The sequence below is a fragment of the Hyperolius riggenbachi genome, chromosome 1 (genome assembly GCF_040937935.1).
Source record: "Hyperolius riggenbachi isolate aHypRig1 chromosome 1, aHypRig1.pri, whole genome shotgun sequence".
In the NCBI taxonomy this organism is placed as follows: domain Eukaryota; kingdom Metazoa; phylum Chordata; class Amphibia; order Anura; family Hyperoliidae; genus Hyperolius; species Hyperolius riggenbachi.
In genome coordinates this window covers 442,107,329-442,129,720 of record NC_090646.1, presented here as the reverse complement: position 1 = coordinate 442,129,720, position 22,392 = coordinate 442,107,329, and the positions used below count along the sequence as shown (strand labels likewise).

Below are 22,392 nucleotides of genomic sequence, written 5' to 3'. Positions count from 1 at the left end.
ATGTCAAATTTAAAATGTAAAAAAAAAAAATGCACCAAAACAGCAGAATGAGAACAACAAAATCAGAAATCCCATCATGCTTTGCACAGCATCAGGGGAAAAAAGCCCGGGCAGTTTTCTTCTGTGCAGCTAAAATTGAGGCTTGTATAAGAGAAACAAAGTTTTGATGCCGTGAAACTGTTAAAGAAACACCAAGCCTTTTTAGTGCTGCTGAGTCGATTTTTAGTCCGGAGGCTCACTTTAAGGAGGGAATGTCTCTTAGAACAGACAGGAAGAGAGGAAGAGACAGAATGTTCAGTTTTCAACTTCCTTTGAAGTTCCTGCAAACACAATAGCCAATGGAAAAAAGTGATCCATCCAGTGGATATCTGGAAAAGTGGCCAGTGACATGAGGGATCACTGGGACACACTTTAGATGTTTAGCCAAGATGATGACAAACAATGAAACCAATTCTATAGTGCAGCCCTTTTTCTTTCCTCTCAAGGAACCTTTTTTTTTTAACTTTTCAGATCTCATGAAAATAAAGTGTGTGTGTGTGTGTGTGTGTGTGTGTGTGTGTGTGTGTGTGTGTGTGTGTGTGTGTGTGTGTGTGTGTGTGTGTGTGTGTGTGTGTGTGTGTGTGTGTGTGTGTGTGTGTGTGTGTGTGTACAGTATATGTATAGATAACCTACTGTAGCAATTGTTACATCCCAAATAATATGTGCAACCTTCATTAGCCCACAAGTATCTCACGTGGCAGTTATCACCATCAAATATCTAATGTAGCCATTATGATTAAATGCAGAAATCATTACCCTTAAGTTCTAAATGCAGCAGTCATTACCCCCCAAATATCAAATTCAGCAATCATTAGGCTACTTTCACATCAGGACATTGCATTTGATGAGACGTTAACGTCGCACAACGTGCCCCTAACGCAACACATTGTGCACTATAACTTGAACGTTATAGTGCATTCTTTAGCCCTGCATTTGGTGAGCCGTTTTCATCGCACAGTGATGGAACGAAAACAGCGCATGCGTTACATTAAAAAAAACAAAAAACATTACTGAGCATGTGCAACACAACTAACGCAGCAGATTCATTGCTAAACGCACAGCATGCAGCACTTTCTAATAACGCCTCACGTTACACACAAACGCAACGTGTGCACTGTGAATTTCACACAGACTTTGCATTGCTGTGCGTTACTCTGCGTTAAAGTATTTTATAACGTGCGACTTTAATGTCGCACTGTGAAAGAGCCCTTAGGCCTAGTTATCAAATGTATCAACCTTAACCCCCAATTATCAAATGCATCAATAATTACCCCCAACATGTACAGTAATCATGGCCCTGATGTAACTAGTGAAGCAATCATTTTCCTTACATTAAGTGTGTCCCATGAGCCCCCCTGCCCATGATAAGAAGCATGGGCCTTTTATCCCTGGTGGCCTCAGTATTCTCAAAGTGTGGCCACCCTTTGAAACAATTTTGGCCTCAATTTCCCCCTTTAAGACAATTGTACTTCAATGTCCTTCTTTAAAACAACTGTTGCACCTTTGTCCCACTTTGAAACATTTGAGTCCTCAATCCCCCGCCCCCCCCACACACACTCAAAACAATTGTGGTGTCAATGTATTCATTTGAAACAAATGGGGCCTCAGTGAACCCCTTTGAAACAACTGTGCCCCTGTGCACTTTTTGGAACAATTGTGGCCTCAATGCCCCCCTATGAAATAAACTATAGCTTCAATTCCCCCTTTTGAAACAATTGTATCCCCTTTTGGAACAATTATGCCCTCATTGATAACAGGTTCCTATCCCTCATGTATATTGGTGTTCAGTGGTACCTGTTAAAAAAAACCCCATCATCATACTGACATGCGTCTTTTTCTTCAGTCTGACGTTACAATCTTGCTTAAACTCCTACACCAAGCTGGAGCTACAGGACTGACTTTGGGAGAGGTGGCTGCAGCCACACTGAGGGATGTGAGTGGAGGACCAAAACGTCCCACAGCAATGGGGGAAGTGGGACTTGTTAGTCCCAATGAAGTGTGACATGGGACACCTGAAGAGTTCTCCAAGAATCCTGGTTGTTAATCCTTGCTATAGTGAGAAGAAAAACAGTACTCACTTTTACTTGGAGAGTGCAAAACAGGCATTTAACAGTTTCTTGCTCAGGTAGAAGAATGTGTATCCTGATAACATACAATTGACATACAGAAGTTCCATGTACTGGATTACAACATCAGGAGGGTCTCACATGGACTCTAGTTAATTTATGACAGATAGATAAGACCACTTGTTTGCTTAAACATTACATACCACAGATTCAGTTTGATGAGGAGACATTATAAATCGTTCAAACATTACTTGGTCAGGCTACAATGTTTGTTATAGGCTAACAATTGTGGGTTCTAAGAACGCGAATTAACACACAGAGGCTGGGTCTGCATATACTACCCAGCCTCTGTTGCTATACTGATCCCCCCACAGGCCCCCCTGCGCTCTGCTGTGCCCTTCATAAATTATACACTGAGCTGTCAACACGTAGCCGGCTGTTTACCTTCTGTCACTCTCACCGCTCCCCCACCTCCTCCATAGTGCCGGTCCCCGTCCCTTCCCTTCCCGCTGATTGGAGTGAAGGGATGCAGGCGGGGACCGGAGCTATGGAAGAGGCGGGAGAGCAGCGAGAGTGATAGATGAAAGGTAAACAGCTAGCTGTGACACGCTGCGTGTCGACAGCTCGGCGTATGATTTATGGGGGGTAAGCAGAGTGCAGGGGGGCCTGTGGGGGGATCAGTATAGCAACAGAGGCTGGGCAGTATATGAAGACCCAGCCTCTGTTTGCAATTAGCGTTCTTAGAACCCACCTCGGGTTCTCTTTAAACTGTGGCCACGTGAGCAGAAATGTATGGGCACTGGGAGATCAGTATATTTGTTATTGTATATTTTCTTGTTAATGTTGAACCTGTGATGGTTCATACGCTCATGTAGAGTTTGTCTTGCTGCTAAATATATGTGTGGTCAGTTTCTCAGTCTTCTTTTCTTACAGTCTCCCTACAGAGATGGCCTCCGAGCTTGATGTTGCAATGCAGCTGGATGAAGTAACAGGAGAACAATCTTCTCTGTTTCCTGGTGAGATACCCCATTGTGTGCTGATCAAAGGATTCTTTGGACAACGGCAAGCTTGCTGGCCAAACATATTACAAAGAGATCATACAGCTCATGGCATTTATAGAATGCTTTTTGCTTTAAAGTGTTAAGTGACATGTGGTGAAGTGACATAAGCTTATGTTTTAAGCAGAATCTCTCTTGCTTGTGTCTGTTTTAATTGCCCTGTACAGGACATGATTGGTGGGTTTGTTTTGCCTCAGTTTCTCCTAAATTACATCTTAACTAGCATAAGTACTGGTACATTTTCTGTGCACTACATGCCCACAGCAAATATCCTGTAGTTACTTGAATGCAACCCACAGCCCCATTTTGTGAGATCATACTTACTATTAAAATGTGAACAGGTCCAGATTTACATCACAGGAGCCTATAGGCACAGATGACCTGGCACCCTAGACTTTGCCCTCCATGAACCTACAAACCCCTGCTGAACCGCAAGTGTGCTGGCTGTTCCAGTTATCACTTCTACCTTAGTTCCCTTGCCCGTCATAGGTACAGTAGCTACAGGTGCCCCCAGCAGAATTTTCTGGGCCCTATACTTGGCAAACCTACAGGGCCCCCCTCACGGCAAGTAACAATCTGATAGGTAGGTTGTGTGGGGGCAGAGCCATGGTATGTGGGGTAGAGTCAAAGCAACTTGCCTGTCGCCCATAACAACCTCCCCCCTGCATTGATGCGTGTTCACCAATCACACAGCAGGGAAGAGGGAGATGACCACACAACTCCTGTTATGTCATGGTAGAATTGCCAGCAGAGGCTCAAGTGGCACTGCTACTGTTTGGGCCCCAGACTCTTCCTGGACCCCATACTACTGTCCCTCTTGTACCCCCCTGATGGCTGCCCTGGGTGCCCCTCAGCATTAGATAGCCAGAGCTATCCTCAGTATTAAGTAGCTAGAGGGACCTCCAAGTATTAGGTAGCTAGAGGTGCCCCCAGCAGAAGGGAAATCTGGTCAGGGGAATGCCGAGTAACCTCTCATTTACACTCTGCTCAAGACTCTACATAGATAAGGCCGGTAGGAGGCATGTGGGGAGGGGAATGAGCTGCCTTTCCATGATCAGGCACCTGTAGGCACATGCCTACTGTGCCTTATGGTAAATCGGGCCCCGAATATGTATTTTGTTTAAATGATATACGTTGCAAATCACATAGGCATCCTGACAAATTCATACTGTAAAATTACATTTTAAACAGTAAGGGCTGGTTCACACTGCAAGAGCTTTTTCTAAGCCCATGTGGTTTTAAAAACTCTTGCTAATGTAATGCTATGAGTTTGTTCTCACTTGTTCAATGGGATTTTATTAAAAAAAAAAAAAAAAAATCACACATAGCATTGCATCAGCAAGAGCTTTTCAAATCACTAGTGCTAAAAAAGCTCTTGCTGTGTGAGCTAGTGCAGTGTTGAAAAAAACTCCAAAAGTGGTTACAGTTAGGCCCCGTTTACACTTACTCAGTTGGTACGCGTTATTTTTTCTTCTCCATAGCAGTGCATTGTGAAAAAGATTTCAGTTAAAATGCGTTGTGTGTGAACTGTGCCATAGGAAAACATGGACATTACTTTGAAAATTAGTTGTCTTTTCAGTTATAAGTACGAGCAACTGATTAAGTGTAAACGGGACCTTAAAGGACCACTATGGTGAAAAAAAGTAAGCAGTTAAAATCTGACAGAACCGACAGGTTTTGGACTAGACCATCTCCTCAGGGGTATTCTCAGGGTTTTCTTTGTTTTCAAAGAATTTCCAGGACGTCAGTATAACTGCCAAAATAGTAAGGTATCAGCCAGCCTCCCTACTCCCTTGCACACTATTTTGGCAGCTGCTGCTCAGGAAATGCTGTTGAAAACAGAATTCCCATGAGGAGATGGACTAGGCCAAAACCTTTCGGTTCTGTCAGATTTTAACTGCTTACTTTTTTCGCCATAGTGGTCCTTTAATCTCTCTACAATGACAACCATAATGTTAGTGTGATTATTCCACAAAACTTTTAATAGAAACTGTCACATAGGCGTTCTAGAGTTTGCTACCAGTCAGTGGTCTAGTGCAGGTGGAAAAGAAAAAAAAAAAGCTTTCTCCCATGTAAAGTTACTAGTACAGCTATGAATTCTTGGACACACACAGCAATGGGCCACTTTGGGCCCACCCTTGATGGCTACCTAGATTTTTTGGCAAGATTTGTTGGGGCAAGCATAAACCGGGCCCCTAGACTCTCTTCAGGCCTTGTGGATAATCCAGCTCTGTGTGTGTCCCTCTGTGCCTCACTCTGTCCCACTATGCCTCCATCTGTCTCTGTGTCCCACTATCTGTTTCCATCCCTCCCCTGTACTTCCCCAGTCCAGTGTGTAAAGGCAGAGTATAGCGCAGCAGAAGCTTGGCTTTAATCTCCCGTCTGTAGTCCAGTGCTGTGCCTGTGCGACCATTCTGTCGGTTTTCTGCTCCCTCTAGTACTGTCTCTCCTCATGTAGCGCGTAATCATACTACATGCAGTAGGAGATGCTGGCCACTGGAGCGAGTGGTTCGCAGACAGGCAGAAGCACAGCACTGGACTCCAGCGGAAAGGAGAGAGCACAGCTTCTGCTGTGCTATACTCTGCATTTACACACTAAGCTGCAGTAGTGCAGGATGGGAGTATGCAATGAAATGCAACAGGATCAGCGGGTTGTTGGCAGATCATGGACTTCAAATCAGACACGCAATGCTGGCGTTGGTCGGAGCTATTTCAGGGTTTGCCATAGGTGCGATTTAACACAGATACGCCCTTCTCCTATCACAGCTTTGAGTTTAGAACAAAAGGTAGTATGTAAAACTCCAATATTGTTAAGAAGATATTGATTTCATTTATTTATATTTAGTAATACTGAAACTGACATATTTCTTTTTAGAAATGGTTCCAGAGATACAGCCGCCTCAGTTCGCATCTCCACAGGTATTGCTTTTGTTACAGTTATGCCCTCACCCATGACCACACCCACATTCTATTGCATGGCCACACCCATCTTTTGGCTGGAGTGCCTAAAAGTGCCGAGGATCTCTTAGGATCCTAGGAACGCCACTGCCTACACACATACTGTAAGGCCCATCTTTCACCGCAATGTTCTCCTTATTACAGCTGCAGCTGCCGGAGCTACCTGTGGAGGCTGCTGGCCGACCTACATTCAGGCGCTCTGCGAGAAGGAGCAGGCTAATCATTGATGAAGACATACAGATTGCAAGCAAGATAATGCGGGAGCGAACCAGTGACCCACATATATACACACAGCCAATGGTATGTCAATGAACAAAACACTGCAAAGTTATGACAACAAATATCAGGACCATATAAAACTATAAATGTTCCTCAGAATTAGTATCCTCAATACTCATCTATTACAGACATATTTGACTCGTCTCTTGAAGGGTTTCCTTCCGCTGTGATGCATTGGCTTTCTGAAACTGTATTGAAACCTATTTTCAGGGACCAAAAGAAAAATATTTTTTTATTTTGATTAGTGTAGAAACAGGTTAAAAACTGTTGTGGGGTTTTATTGCTGTTTACATCTTCATTAAAAAGCAAGTGTCCCCTAGTAAAACAGCGAGCAGCAACCAATAACCAAGATATTGGTCACTTGCATTGTGTGAAACCTAATGCACAGCATAAGGAAAGTGGGTTGGGAAGACATCGTTTACAGTGGTGCGTTGTGGTGTAACAGCCGCTTTGTAACATGGCCTACCACACTGTAAGGTACCACCTATGCTATGTACTCAGGGGGGTGGGTGGGTTGTGGTACAACAAGTTGCGGTATGTATGCAGTGCATCACCAGTAAATTTGTACACATTAACAGTGATGTGCTGTATGTCTTTTTGTTGCGTTGTGTTGCTTTCCTGTTAAAAGGGAGCGCAATGCAACGTTCCACTGTGAACATGGCATAGGTTTACGGCAGGGCGTTGCAGTGCGACATAACAGGCTTCTTAACGCAGTAAGACCCACTGCAATAGACTTTGGGCCCTTTTCCACTGGCCGTGATCCGCTTGAACAAGCAGATCGCCTGCGTTTTGCCGATCGCTGGTGCACCGTGAATTCAATGTAAATCATGGTGCACTTTTTCCATTAGCGCATTTCGATTTTTCCCCAAGCGCAATCAGAGTGCTGCGCGATTATTGCCGCCATTACGTTTCACTCCCGACGGTTCATAACGCAATCGCGTGGAGTGGAAAAAGAAGCTTTTTCAAGTGGAAAAGAAGCCTTACTATGCAACATTCAGAGTGCACCCAGTGCAATACAATCCATTGGACTACAGTATCCCAACACACTACATGCAGTGCGTTACCACATAACAAGCACATTGACAGTGAAGCATACTTTTCATTGACTATATGCTTAACTGTATGCGATGCAAAGCTTGCATAATATGGAATGCGGCATCTCAGTACGTTGCATTCCTGTTTTTGCAAGGAACACAACGCAGCTCCCTGGGAACCTATCCTAAATCCTCATATCCATTTACCGATAACTGAAATTATAATTATTGAATTAATATTGCAGGCCCCTGTAACTCTTCCCTACATAAGGCCTAGAACTGCAGCCTCACTCCTTGAATCTCCGACCTATGGTGAGTAGCCACTGATTCCCGGACCTATTCAGTCAGGTCTTCTCATCTTTGCTGTCCTGTCACATATACATTCAGTTATTAACTTCCCACATTTCTGCATCAGATTTCCTATTTGTATGTTATTGTTGTTTCCCCTCACACTAGAACAATTCATGGCGCCAGAGCTGGTCTCACTGTGGTCTCAGTGTGCGGTGCTAGAGCCATTGCAATACATCCGGGAGAGAGAAGAAACCGCAAGTGAGCCGGAGGTGAGAGCTGCATAAGGATAGCAGACAATACAGCATAACAAATGGCACACACAACTGAACTACAATTGCATGGCAATCTTAGGGATCATGAGGAGAGGGGGATACGGCAGGTGACATTTATTTCCTTTGAAACAATTCGTATTGCCTGGCTTTCCTGCTGATCCTATGACTATAAAGTCAGAGTGCATACACACATCCAATTGTGATTGGCCAATTTTACCACTTCCATGTAGCATGAGAGCTTAACTACACAATGTGATCATAGTTTTAAAGTCTGTTGGCCTTTATACTACATGAAAGTGGTAAAATTGTCTAATCAAAATTGGTTGTGTGTGTGTACCCTTTAAGCACACAAAATTTTGAATGGCCAATCACTGACCAATTGTACCACTTTCATGTAGTATAAGTCAACAGACTTTGAATGCTATGAACAGATTGTGTAGGTAAGCTCTAATACTAGATGGAGGTGGAAAAATTGGTCAGTGATTGGCCAATCATAATTGAAAGTGTGTACTAGGCCTGGCAAAAACATCCAATTTTGATGGTCCAATTTTAAGGCTGGTTCACACGGACGTTTTCCTGGCATTAAACGCAGCATTTTAAAAGTAACATTTTTAGGGATCTACCGCCCTCCCATGCAAGTGAAAAGGAGCGTTTAGTACAAGCTTTTGCAGGCTTTCATGAAAGCCTGGCAGTTGATCCCAGCGTCTCATCTCAAAAGCAACATGCAGCTTCTAGAAGGCGTTTGAAAGCCAGCAAAAGCCACTGAAAGCAAATGAAAGCCCACAAAAGCCAAAGAGAGCCCATAAAAGCCCAGCCTTTCCATATACTTCCTGCAAACACTCTCCTGAAAGCCATTAAAAGCCTTCAAAAGACATTAAAAGCTAAGCTGTTAAATGCTGGCATTCTTGAAAGAAAAAAACCTCAGCGTTTGAACAAGACGCTGAGCAGAACCCCTGTGTGAACCAGCCCTTATGCTGGGGATACACGGTACGTTTCTGTACCGTGTATCGACCAGCTGATCCGGCCAGCTGATAATATTCAGCTGGCCCGATCATGCTGCTCGACCCTGCTCGACCCGCGCCTGCTGATAAGGAAGCGCCGGCGGGGACAAGTGGCAATCGATCCGCGTGGACGAGCGGGGATGCGCTGGCTCGATCCAGCGCAAAAAAACGAGCCATCTATGCCCACCATTAGGCCCGGTTCACATTAGCGTTCGCTATCCGGATTTTCCGGATCTGATCCGGACCGCATACTGTACAAACGGAACGTACGTTCCGCATAGCAATGTAAAGTCTATGCGGACGTTCACACGCGTCCGTTTCGTACGTATCGGAGCTGGTATGGATCAGGAATCCGGACTCTTTTCCAACATGCGCTATTTTTTGGGTCTGGATCTCCGGCCCACGCACCCGGACCAGAGCCTGACAGCACCACCCGGAACACAGAAACCAATGGGAAACGGAAGGCACAGAACACACTGCCTACAAAAACCTGACGTTCTACCCCACTTCCTATGCGTATCCAAGCGGCCATTTCGGATGGGGACACATGGGCCAAGCATGTCTGGAGTGGAGCAGCAGTGACAGACGTGCTGGAGCTGTTTGGCAGAATGTCGGAGGTGGAGGTGAGGCCTACAGCGGAGGAACCTGATTCTACAGGTGCACCAGGTGCACCTTCTGCTGACCCAACATTCTTTTATTTAAATTTAACTATTTTTTGCCCACGGATCCGGATGGCAGCCTGATGCATGCCTGATACAAATGGACCGGATCCGGATCGGAACCGTACGGTTCTGATCAGGATCAGGTCAGGATCCGATCAGGATCCGGTCCGTTTACTTGCCAAAACGCAAGTGTGAACGGGGCCTTATCCTCTCCATTTGCAATGAAGGCCAACAGATTGTGAGTACTATGAACAGATTGTGTAGGTAAGCTCTCATATTACATGGGATTGGTAAAATTGGCTAGTCATTAACCAATCAAAAGTGTGTACCAGGTTATACTTCTGATCAGGTGCTCTGACTGAATTAGCCACATGCCTGTTTCAGCTGTGCGCTTCACACACTGATACCACAAAGATCAATAGGACTGCCAGGAACCTGGTATTGTTTAAAAGGAAATAAATATGGCAGCTTCCATATCAGAGACATCGCTCCTTAAAGGGACATGAGCAGCGCTAAAAAAAAGGAAATCTGGACTTACCGGAGGCTTCCTCCAGTCCAAAGCAGCCCACAAGGTCCCTCGGCGACCTCTAGGTCCCCTTTATTGTTGGCTACGTTAACCCGACGATTTTGGCTAAAGTCGCGCATGCACACCTTGTCCACACATCTGGCGCCCCTTCACCGGTGGGCGTAAGTGTCCTGGACATGTGCGGTTCTCAAATTTAATTTAACCACTTGCCGACCGCGCACTCATACCGCGCGTCGGCAAAGTGGCAGCTGCAGGACCAGCGACGCAGTATTGCGTCGCCAGCTGCAGGCTGATTAATCAGGAAGCAGCCGCTCGGGCGAGCGGCTGCTTCCTGTCAATTCACGGCGGGGGGCTCCGTGAATAGCCTGCGGGCCGCCGATGGCGGCTCGCAGGCTAAATGTAAACACAAGCGGAAATAATCCGCTTTGTTTACATTTGTACGGCGCTGCTGCGCAGCAGCGCCGTAAGGCAGATCGGCGATCCCCGGCCAATCAGCGGCCAGGGATCGCCGCCATGTGACAGGGGACGTCCCGTCACTGGCTGCACAGGACGGATAGCGTCCTGTGCAGCCCGGATCACCGGGGAGGGGACAGGTAGGAGAGGGAGGGGGGAATTTCGCCGCGGAGGGGGGCTTTGAGCTGCCCCCCCCCGCCAGCCACATGCAGGCATGAGAGATCGGACCCCCCCAGCACATCATCCCCCTAGTGGGGAAAAAAGGGGGGTGATCTGATCTCTCTGCCTGCTACATGATCTGTGCTGGGGGCTGCAGAGCCCACCCAGCACAGATCACTCAGCACAGCGCTGGTCCTTAAGGGGGGGTAAAGGGTGGGTCCTCAAGTGGTTAACACCAGCGCCTAAACATTTCTAGCTGGCTTATGTATTAGGCAGAGTTCTGAACTTCACATTCATTTGCCCAGCCCTGTGCACACACATTACACTAGAAACACAAAACCTATAATAAGACTGGAGATGGTCAATTCATTCATAAGTTAATAATCCATGCTTGCATGCAAGTTTAAACCATCTTGGAATTGGAGTAATAAAAATCTGCAGCATGCATGGGATTGTCCCAGTTCTGAGCTGCATACAATTTGCAGTAAATTATTTATGCACACCACCATTATTAATATATAGTTCATTATAGGACAACAGCCCTCAAATCATCAGCACAATTCCATTGAGGGCCCATTCACACTAGAGCTTTTTGCCGGTGATTTTGGCAAAACGCTCAAGCGCTAGCGCTTTTTAAATGCTAGTGCTATAATACCCTATGGGCCTGTTCTTACTTGGGCGATTTGCGTTAATTGCCGGCGATTAACGCAAATCACCAAACGCAAACGTGTAGCCTGCACCATTTTCAGGCGATTTCCCGGCAATTGCGCTTCAGTGCTATAGAAGCGCTAAATGCGATCGCGGGAAAATCGCTGCAGTGTCCAGTGATTGTGGAAAAATCACTCCTGCGTTTTTAAGTGTGAATGGGCCCTAAAAGTCTCCTGATCAGCAGTTGAGGAGAATATACACGCTATCCCCCCTTCAAATTAATGCCCGTCTGTGTGTGCGGGAAATCGGCCACCCCCAGCCTCACTCGCAATCAGCTGGGCCCCTCCTCTGACTCCCATCACCAATCAGTGATAGCATCTTCAAATAAGAAAAAAAACACTCCCCTAGTTTTAAAGTGCCAATATTTGTTGTAGAACCAAAAGTTTAAAAATATCCAAAAACAGCCTTGTAAAACAGGTTTACAAATGTGCTTGTTATTAGCGATACCGCTCTCGCGGCTCAGGGTCTGCAGATGGCAGGATGAAAGGCTGTGCGGTGCCTGTGTTCTGGTTAATGTTAATGTGTTCTGGTTAGCCTGCATGCTAGCCACAGTCAGCTCCGGCCAGTAACAGACTCCAAGTCTTGTGTGCAAACAACACTACTGTGTCCGGCTCACATTATATGCCGACCACGTCACATGTATCGTTGGAAAAGCAACTCATTGTAGCAGAGTAAAACAGCCGTGGGGACAGCAGTGAAGTATGGCTACCTGTGTAGCTGAACCTTGTAGCAGTTCTGTCCCAACGGATAATACAATCGCTTCCTAACGTGATAAAATCACGTCTATGGTATGTTCATGTTGACACATCAGCAGTGTGGTGCAGCGGGTTCTGTCGCGATAATGCACATGCAGTGTGTTTACGGGGCAACATGCATGTTTACAGGATCAGTGATACTTTGTTTTTGGAAACAATAGATTTTTATTGAGAAAGGTGCTCAAGTAAAACAACAATACACACTGCACACATCTATAAGACAAACACAGCCAAATAAACAGTGGTACTGCATACCTCATTGTATGCGTTGTATTGCACTTCTAATGTACGCTGCAACTTTAAGGCACCATTGTGATCACAGCTCACATATAATTTTAGTGTGTATTTCTCCTTAGGTGGTGCGTGCAGTCACAGAATCTGTAGCTAGCTTCATGCTGTCCTCAGGTGAGTCCAGCCATTACTTACAGATTTCTGTGTGCTCAGTTCATGTGTATGTTTTTGCATGGATGTATATACATAAGCAGTACCATTCCCTTGCTTCAACAGTATGTCATCCTTTTACTATAGGGATATTGGTCTCAATTCACTAAGCATTACTGCATGCAGTAAAGCAAAAGAAAAAAAAAACACTGATTTTTACTGAATGTCCTTTCACAAAGGCTTTTACCACATGAAAAATAGAAATGACCAACTAGTGAGGTACCGTATTTTTCGGCCCATAAGACGCACTTTTTCTCTCCCAGAAGGCAGGAGAAAAGGTCTGTTTTGTCTTATGGTTCGAATATAGCCCCACATCCATGCAGTTGGCTAAGAGAGGCTCCAAACATAGCTGCAGCCCACAGCCCAGCTGGGTCCTTGTGTTCTCCTTTGTCCCCCTGTGTGCCTTTGTGAATTCCTTAGTCCCTTTCTGTCCTGGTGTCCTCCTCTTTCCCCCTGCAATCTCCCCCCCTACCAAAGCTGCCCAGTGTTTCCCACTGTGGCTTGGGGTGCAACAGTGGACTGGAAGGGGTGCCTGTCGTGGGAGTACTAACAGAATGTCCCCAGCTTTACCATGGTCCTGTGTGCTGAGCTTGGAGCGGGCACTGAACAGCAGAAACCAGTAGGACACTGGAGCAGATTCAGTGCGCTACGTGGAAGAGCCAGTAACTTCGAAGGCTTTTTCTTTTGACCGACACCAATGGACTCCCAGACGGGACAACACAGCTCCATCATTGAGACAATCAATGCACTCGCTGAGAAGAGTCGCCACGCTGCTAGCTACATGTTCTCCAGATACTTTGCCATCTCAGTGTACTCGTTCCCCAGACACTTGGCTTGTAAAAGTATATGTATCCTAAGACATTTTTCTCTCACATTATGTTTTCCAAGTGCCCCCAAGACCATTTGCCTAAATTAATGCCCTGCTTCTGAGAATGTTGGAAAACAAAGCTGCCATTGTACACAATGCAATTAAATAGAGGAGTGGATCACTTCCTGTGAACAGCTATATGCCCATTGTAAGCGATTGGAAGGCGATTTGTAATGTGCAGCTTTTAGCGGATGTAAAGTTCACATAACCTGACATTATGGTGACTTGAAGCACAAGGCAGTTCTATCATTCTTTTTTTACTTTATTTCCTATAGAAATGTCTCTTGAGGCTTCTGAAGAAGACCGCTCCAGACCCATTTCATTCACCCCAGAGGAGAGAAGGTGAGTGAGGCCTAAAAAAGTATCAGTAGCAGCTACAGGAATCCTTATACCTATAGGCCCAACACCAGGGCAATGTGATAGCTAATAGGGCACAGAACTTGATTCTCCTTTGAAAGAACTTACCGTAAATAGGAACTTTAACTTTTCATACAAATCAGTAGCTGATACTTCCTTTTCCACAAGAAGTCTTTGCCTTTTCTTGGAAAAGATCATCAGGTACATGGAGGATATTGTGAGGAAACCCCTCCCACAGTGTGATGTCAGGACCATGGCCCTGACAGTTTACTGTGTAACCAGTATGCATTGTGGGAAATAATGGCTGTCTCCAACTGCCAAGCAAGCCACATCTCCCTCTGTGGATTGTCCTGAGAATTCTATGCACAGAGATCACCAGCCATTACTAAAGTTGTCACCACCTGTTTTAAATTTCAGAAGGTAAATCAGGGAGAGGAAAGATTTTAAAATGGGCAAACACTGACCAAATAATTATAATAAATAAATATTGTAAAAAAAAAAAAAAAAAAGCAATTTTATTCATTACATTATTTTCACTACAGTTCCTCCTTAAAGAAGACTTTACTGACTGACCATTTTACACTAATGTAAATACAGAGTCATGAAATTACCACAAATTTACATAGTGCAGCCAGAGAGCTTCACAACACTCTTGTCACCAACTGTGACTTTCTGGAGGGTTCCCAATCCAATGTCCCTGCCACAGGCCAAAGCCAGTCTTTGGAAAGCGAATTACAGTAATTTGCTAATCTGTTTGTTTTAAATAAACCAATTCCTGAGTTTATCTTAGATAGATCTAGCATTCTTTATGACACACACATAACAGCCAATAGATAATGATACCCTAGGAAATAAGTTCCGGCTTCTTGTGCTCCGCTGTCTTTGGCAAGTACTTGTGCCATAAACTATCCAAGAATTGCAGCTTCAGCAGTAAGCAGATGAGCAATACACACTACTGTACAGAGATGCCACGCCAGGCCGCCTGCCTGTGAGAAATTACAAGTCACTACATATTCTGGCAGCTTGCTTGCCTCAGCAGCTGAAGCGCTGCCTTCTGCCAGTCCTGGTGGAGTGTTTGCATGCATGAGGTAACCTGCGTCTTGTACAGCAAAGTCCTAAACAAATATTGTCATTGTTCGGCAGTTGTGTCGCAAGCAGAGCCCTAGAGAAACCACAGACATAAAATAAACAAAACGTTTATATGTATTTAATACTACACGATTGCTGGAAGACAGTGGCTATTCTCTACGAGAAGTCATCCGGCTATTCTAAATACTAAAGGAGCCATTGGCATAAACCTTAGCAAGTAATGGGCAATTATTTAGCCTAATTAACAAGTGGCCAGAATCTTTGTATTCCCATTAAAGGACAATTGTAGCAAGAGAATCAGAATCAGAATCATTTTATTTATCACCAAGCACGACTTGGTCGTGCCCGGAATTGGGCTTGGCACAAGCAGGTACAGAAAAAAGGACAGGCAACACAGATAACAGAAAGCATACATCAAGCATAATGTAGTACAGTGGTGGTACACAACAGAGAAAAACCTTGTAGTACAGTGGTGATACACAACAGAGTAGTACAGTGGTGATACACAACAGCGAAAAACCTTGTTCGCAGTAAATATGTAGATCTGCTGTGCAGACATGCTTAAGGGACGGTTCTGGTTAGTTGAGGGAGAACGGTTCTGGTTAGTTGAAGACTAGACTGATGGGAGGATGGTGCGGTGGTGGAGGGGGGTGGGAGTGAGTCTAGAGAGTTCAGTGATTTGACCGCTGAGGGGAAGAAACTGTTCCTGTGTCTTGAGGTCCTGGTGTAGATGGACCGATACCTCTGGCCCGAATGGAGCCGACTGAAGAAGCGAGAGCCTGGGTGTGAGGGATCGTTAGCGATCCGCAAAGCTCTGGAGCACAGTCTGGTGTTGTAGAGGAGGTCCAGCGGGGGGAGAGGTTTTCCAATGATTCTCTCCGCCGATTTGATGACCCTCTGTAGCTTGTGTCTATCACTGGCAGAGGAGCCCGCGTACCAGACCAATATAGAAGAGCACAGGACAGACTCAATTGTGGCTGAGTAGAAGCTTGTCAGAAGTTTCCGGTCCATACCGAACTTCCTCAGTTGGCGGAGGAAGAATAGTCTCTGCTGGGCTTTCCTCTGGATGGAGGTAGTGTTGGCCTTCCACCTCAGGTCGTTGGAGATGGTTGTGCCCAGGAGACGAGTGCAGGGGACTTGTGCAACTTCCGTGCCTTCAATATGGATTGGGGGTGGGATGGGGGCGCGCTTCCTAAAGTCTATGATCAGCTCAACAGTTTTTGCAGTGTTGAGCACCAACCCATTCACCCTACACCAGTTGCAGATACTTTCGACCTGGTGACGGTAAGCCTCCTCATCGTTGTTGGAGATGAGTCCAACAATGGTGGTGTCATCCGCAAATTTGATAACTTTGACGGAGCTTTCAGTGGATTCGCAGTTGTTTGTATACAGAGAGAACAGGATCGGTGACAGGACGCAGCCTTGTGGGGCCCCTGTGTTGGTGGTTCTTGGTTGAGAGAGGATGGCACCCAGCTTGACGACCTGGGATCTGTTTGTGAGGAAGTCAGTGATCCACAGGCGCAGGGAGGGGTGGACATTGAGCGCTGCAAGGTTCTCCTGAAGTATTTTAGGGCTGATGGTGTTAAACGCCGAGCTAAAGTCAAGGAGGAGGATCCTGGCGTATGAGTTCGCTCTGTCCAGGTGCTCGTAGACTGACTCCAGGCAGATGTTGATGGCGTCGTCGGTGGACCTGTTCGCTCTGTATGCAAACTGGTGTGGGTCTAGCAGGGGCTCTGTTGAGACTTTTAGCAGGGGCATGACCATGCTCTCAAAAGTTTTCATAATGACGGATGTGAGAGCCACAGGTCTGAAGTTGTTGAGGTCGGTGACTCCCTGCTTCTTGGGTACAGGGATGATGGTCGACCTCTTGAAGCAAGCAGGAACTTTACCTTCCTGGAGGGATCTGGTAAAGATGGCAGACAGAATGGGAGCTAGCTGTTGTGCACCGGTTTTCAGGCATGCTGGTGACACACCATCTGGGCCTGAGGCTTTCCTAGTGTTTAGCCTTGACAGGTGCCTCAGGATGTCATCCTTGTTCACGGTCAGAGACGGTGAGTTTGGGCATGGAGCAGGCGGGGTGGAGGAAGGAGCAGGTGGCTCCGGGAGCCCTGCACATGCTGCTCGGTTCTCGAATCTGCAGTAGAATTCACTGAGGTTCTCAACAAGCTCAGTGCTGGGATTTTGCATGTTGAGGGGGGGGCTTATAGTTGGTGGCAGCCCTGAGACCTTTCCATACAGCTCGGGAGTCGTTTGAGGAGAGTTTCTGTTTCAGCTTTTCCCCATAGCTCTTTTTGGCATCTCTCAGTTCCTTGTTCAGGTTGTTTTTTGCCTCCCTGTAGTGCTCCTGGTTACCAGTCCTGTGTGCAGCTTCCTTGCAATACCGCAGGTGTCGTAGTTTTTTGGTGAACCATGGTTTGTCATTTGGATAAAGTTTAAAAGTTTTTGTTGGTATACACTGGTCCTCACAGAAGCTAATATATGATGATACGTTGTCCGCCCACTCATCTAGGTTTGGTGATTCCAGGGCCTCCCAGTCCGTGCAGTCGAAGCAGGCTTGAAGTTGTAGCTTAGCCTCACTTGACCATACTTTGGTGGACTTCAGGACTGGTTTTGCAGTTTCCAGGCGCCTCTTGTAGGTTGGTATCAGGTGGATGAGGCAGTGATCGGATGAGCCTAGTGCTGCCCACGGAACGGCCTTATATGCACCTTTCAGGACCGTGTAGCAGTGATCAAGGGTGTTAGTGTTTCTGGTGGGGCAGGTAATATGCTGGTGGAAGCGTGGTAGCTCTTGTTGGAGAGCTTGGCCCTATTGAAATCCCCCATTATAATGAACAGAGAGTCCGGGAGGGACGTCTCCCACTGCGTGACTGTGTCGCTGAGAATGCGCAGGGCAGATTTGACATCAGCATCCGGGGGAATGTATGCGCCAACAAGGACATAAGAAGAGAACTCCCTGGGCGAGTATTGTGGTCTGCAGTTTATGAGGAGAAGCTCAAGTTCCGGGGAGCATATTTTGGCGAGTATGGAGGTGTTGGAGCACCAGGTGGGGCTGATGTAAAAACAGATACCTCCACCTTTCCTTTTCCCAGAGAGGGTGCTGTCGCGGTCTGCTCGGATGAGGCTAAATCCTGGGAGATGAAGGGCGCTATCGGGGATGTTGTTGTGGAGCCACGTTTCTGTGAAGCAAAAAACTGGTGTGTTGTTGCCGAGTTCTCTCTTATCAATGAGGAGCTGCAGTTCGTCCAGCTTGTTGGGGAGGGAACGGACGTTTGCTAGAAGGATTGCGGGGATGGCTGACCGCAGACCTTTCCTCTGCAGTCTCACCCTGGCGCCAGCCCGACATCCTCTTCTCCGCTGGCCCTTGCTGGGCCCACGCGCAGAGGGAGTGATTTCCTGGATATGGTTCCAGACAGACTCATACAGGAGCCTGCCCACTGGGGACAGGTCTGCATTTTCCCATTAGAGGAGCTGCGACCTGGTGAAGGAGGTGCGAGGGGGAAGGAGTGATGCTGGGGGCATGGATGTAAGTGCTGCCTCACCGCCACCAAGGGCACGGTGGCGGTGAGGCAGGTATATGGAGGCTGCCATATTTATTTCATATTTCATTCTCTGCCTCCAATATTTTTAGCCATAGACATGTCAGGTGTTTCTGACATTATTGTCAGACCTGACAGATTAGCTGCATGCTTGTTTCTGATGCGATTCAGACACTGCTGCAGCCAACTGGTTTTGTTCAAGAGGAAATAAATATGGCAGCCTCCATAATCTTCCCCCTTCAGTTGTCTTTTAAAGCACACCTGAACTGTATTTTTTGTTTGCTGGCTTTTACTTACCTGGTGCTTCTTCCAGCCCCCCGGAGACTTTCAGGTGCCTCTCTGTCTTCTGGGTCCCCTCCATTGTGCTGCTATTACTCTAAAGGTGGCCACACACCATACAATTTTTTAAATATCTGTTGAATTCAATAATTGCAATCAATTTTTATGACTGACTGTAATATTTCAAAAATATGACCAATGTACAACACACCTATGTTCAGTTTTTCCCCAATCATGATAAAAATGATTGGAAATTCGGAGAAAATTGCTAGGGTGTGTATATTAACCACTTTACCCCCCCAGTGCTAAATTTCTCCGTCCCTCTGCGCACTGCTTCACCCCCAGGGACGGAGAAAGGCGCACTTATTTGTTTACTGGCTGGGAGTGGGCGGGGACCTCGCGCGCACACTCCAGCCAGCCAGCACAGCAGGTGACTAATTGGATGTTAGGAACAAGCGTTCCTAAATCCAATTAGACGCGCCGATTGCGGACACAATGGAGACTGCTTCAAACAGAAGCAGTCTCCATTGATAACAAATAAATGTAAACAAACGTGTAGCGCGCGATCGCGCGCCCCCGCGACCCGCGCGCGCGCGCACACACCCCCGCTCTGCAGTGCAATGATTGGTTATGGGGACCCCAGTCCCCAATAACCAATCATATCACAGTAAAAAATGAATGGAAGCAGCGCTGCAATGTACAAATTGCGCTGGTGCTTCAGAGGTAAAACCCCTCCGTTGTGAAGTGGTTAATAAATTGACAATTTAACACACCATACAATCTTTATAGAAAAACTGAGGAAACATTTCCAGCGTTCTGGATCAATAAAAAAAAAATCGGAAAAAAAAAACGGGAAAGCTGATCAGATTTTTCAGTCAAATGAAAAAAAAAAAAAAAAAAAGGTTTCAATTTTTGGGGGGAGATCCGATCATATTTATGGAATTGCCATAAAATCGGATCATTTTATTGTATCGTGAGTGGCCAACTTAAGAGAGATCTCCAACTAGTCTAGTCACAGGCTACTGTGCATAGGTGCTCCTGTCCTTGTGCCCCCTCGTTCATGCTCCCGTCGCCAGGAGTGTTCTGCGCATGCAAGGCTTGCAAAAGAATCGTACCGTGCATGTGCAGATCGCTCCTGGCGATGGGAGCGCGGTTGAGGAGGTGCACGGAGGAAATCGTGCATGTGCAGTAGCCTGCTACTAGACTGATTGGAGATCTTTCTGAGGGGGATAGTAGCACAAGGGAGGGGACCACGAGGACACTGAGCGACCTGAAAGACTATGGGGGATGGAAGAAGCCAAAGATAAGTTTAAAAAAAAAATCTATTTTTTTATATTTCATTTTACACAGTATAGGTGTAAAATAGATCAATATTGCAACAAAAAAAATGTAAATAAGTGTGTGCAGACATGTCCGAAGTACATTTGTCCCAGAGTAAAATGCACTATAATTTTTCTTTTTTGATCAGTGGCAGTGCATGCATCACTTGAGTACACAAACTTTTTACGACTGGCTAGCCTTCAGTGAACGGAAGACAAAGGTGTACTAGTGCTCACAGAATTTATTTTTATGTGTCCTGGCTGGACATTTGCACTGCCTTTGTCTGTGCAGTTATAGTTAGTGCTGCTTCACACTCTTTTCTACTGTAAATGCGTTACTGCACACTTGAAAAGCATGCAGACAAGCATTCGAGCCATTTTTCTCCCCCACAGGGGTACATTGAGGAACAATCCTGGAAGCTACACGTTGCTTCCAGGATCGCCTAGATGTTGGGCTGTTTGCATGAGCAACATTAAATGGTATTTATTTGAATGGGCAGCGCTGAATGACAAGAGCTAAATGATGAGACATTTCCAGCTCAGGAAATGTCCGTGTTAACTCGCCGAAACAGACTATGCCAAATTATACATAATCTATCCATTTTTCCATTATCCAAAGGTAAATACTACAGGTTTTCTCACACCCCCTTCTTAAACTGACTAAGCAAATATGGAAAGGAGGCCAAAGTTTACTACTAAATTCTTATGAACATTTTGGTTTATTTTCTGGCATAAATCCTGTAGCATAACACTAAAGCAGGGGTCAGGAACCTTTTTGGCTGAGAGAGCCATAAACGCCACATATTTTAAAATGTAATTCTGCGAGAGCCATATAATATGTTTCAAACTAGGAAGTAGGGCTCACGTCTCTGTTGCCATGGTGATATGTATACAGTTGATCCGCCGGGCAGCGGAAGTGTCAGCTACTGTCAGCTACGTCTTCAGCTTCTCTTGGGTTTCAGCAATATCAGCAATTTCCCAGAGAGCCAGACAGGAGAAATACCGACTATCAGAGCTTGTACAATTAGCTAGCTGACTTGGGGGTTGATTCACTTTGTAGGACGAGATCCACGAGGACCTTGTTCTACAAAGTCACTGGACCTGACAGGGTCCAGAGTGGGACAATTGGAGCAGCTGTTAGTTTTGGGGGAAGTGCAGGTAAGTTAGTAGTGCATGCTACAGCAGTGGTGTGCTTACTTTGAAAATGTTACTTGCATTGCCACACTAAGCTGCGCCGCTTGAGCAGTGTAGCTTAGTGAATCAACCCCTAGTGATTTGTCTGTGAGCCAGAAGTAGCCACCAAAAGAGCCACATCTGGCTCCCAAGCCATAGGTTCCTTACCCATGCACTAAAGTATTGTTCCGTGTTAGCCATCAGCAAAAGTAAGACGCTTTCCATTACTGGTAGGATAACACCATCTTTGGTACGTAACAGTAGAAAGGCACGCTGTACCCACCAAGGCCAGCTGCTAATAAATATAAATATTATATATATATATATATATATATATATATATATATATATATATACATATATATATACATATATATATATATATATATATATATATATATATATATATACACACACACACACAAAGTTTGCAGCACACAATGCTCTTTTGAGCTCAGACTTCAGCAGTGCAGCTTATGCATCAACAGTTTCGAGTGATCCTCAGCCTTTATCAAGATGGCTAATAAATTAAAAAACCAAGTATATATGTATTCTCGAGCCGAAAGTGACATCACAATTGCCATGGTAACCATAGTAAACAAATGAACAAAACAGGAAAATTGCATTGTTAAAGATACAGTAGCACTTATCTGACAGCAGTCAGGTACAGACAGTGCAAGGTTGACACATTCCTGTATCCATATTCAGTGGAAGTCATTACATTATGTCTGTGGAGAAACATGAAATTATAGAAACCGATGTAAGTCAGAGTTTGATCATGAATTCAGGTCAGTATCCACATGCCCAAATTCTCTGCTATGGTTGCCCACTGCGTGGAGTACGTACCAAATATTTATGTTAAGGAAATCTGTCGCATGCTTTTTGGATGGTTTCACCCACATACCACAATTTAGAAGGACAGCAGAGCATGTATACAGTATATAGTTCATATAAGGAGTCTAGCGCTACACCTTACACATACAAGGTTCTAAAATATAGAGTCCAGCAATAAAAGTTGAAGCTGCCCCTTCTGGTCACACCTTTATACACTTAAAACAGAAGGTATGGC

The 22,392-nt window shown here is 45.6% G+C and overlaps 1 protein-coding gene across 1 annotated transcript in view; it reads left to right on the top strand.

Moving 5' to 3' along the window:
* REC8 (REC8 meiotic recombination protein) overlaps nucleotides 1-22,392 on the top strand; it is a 77,448-nt gene that overhangs the window by 30,148 nt on the left and 24,908 nt on the right. The window contains exons 10-16 of the mRNA XM_068271455.1: nucleotides 3,039-3,121; nucleotides 6,039-6,082; nucleotides 6,266-6,421; nucleotides 7,680-7,746; nucleotides 7,891-7,994; nucleotides 12,618-12,666; nucleotides 13,846-13,912. Coding sequence (XP_068127556.1) covers nucleotides 3,039-3,121; nucleotides 6,039-6,082; nucleotides 6,266-6,421; nucleotides 7,680-7,746; nucleotides 7,891-7,994; nucleotides 12,618-12,666; nucleotides 13,846-13,912 — 570 coding nt within the window. The remainder of the gene's footprint in view (nucleotides 1-3,038; nucleotides 3,122-6,038; nucleotides 6,083-6,265; nucleotides 6,422-7,679; nucleotides 7,747-7,890; nucleotides 7,995-12,617; nucleotides 12,667-13,845; nucleotides 13,913-22,392) is intronic.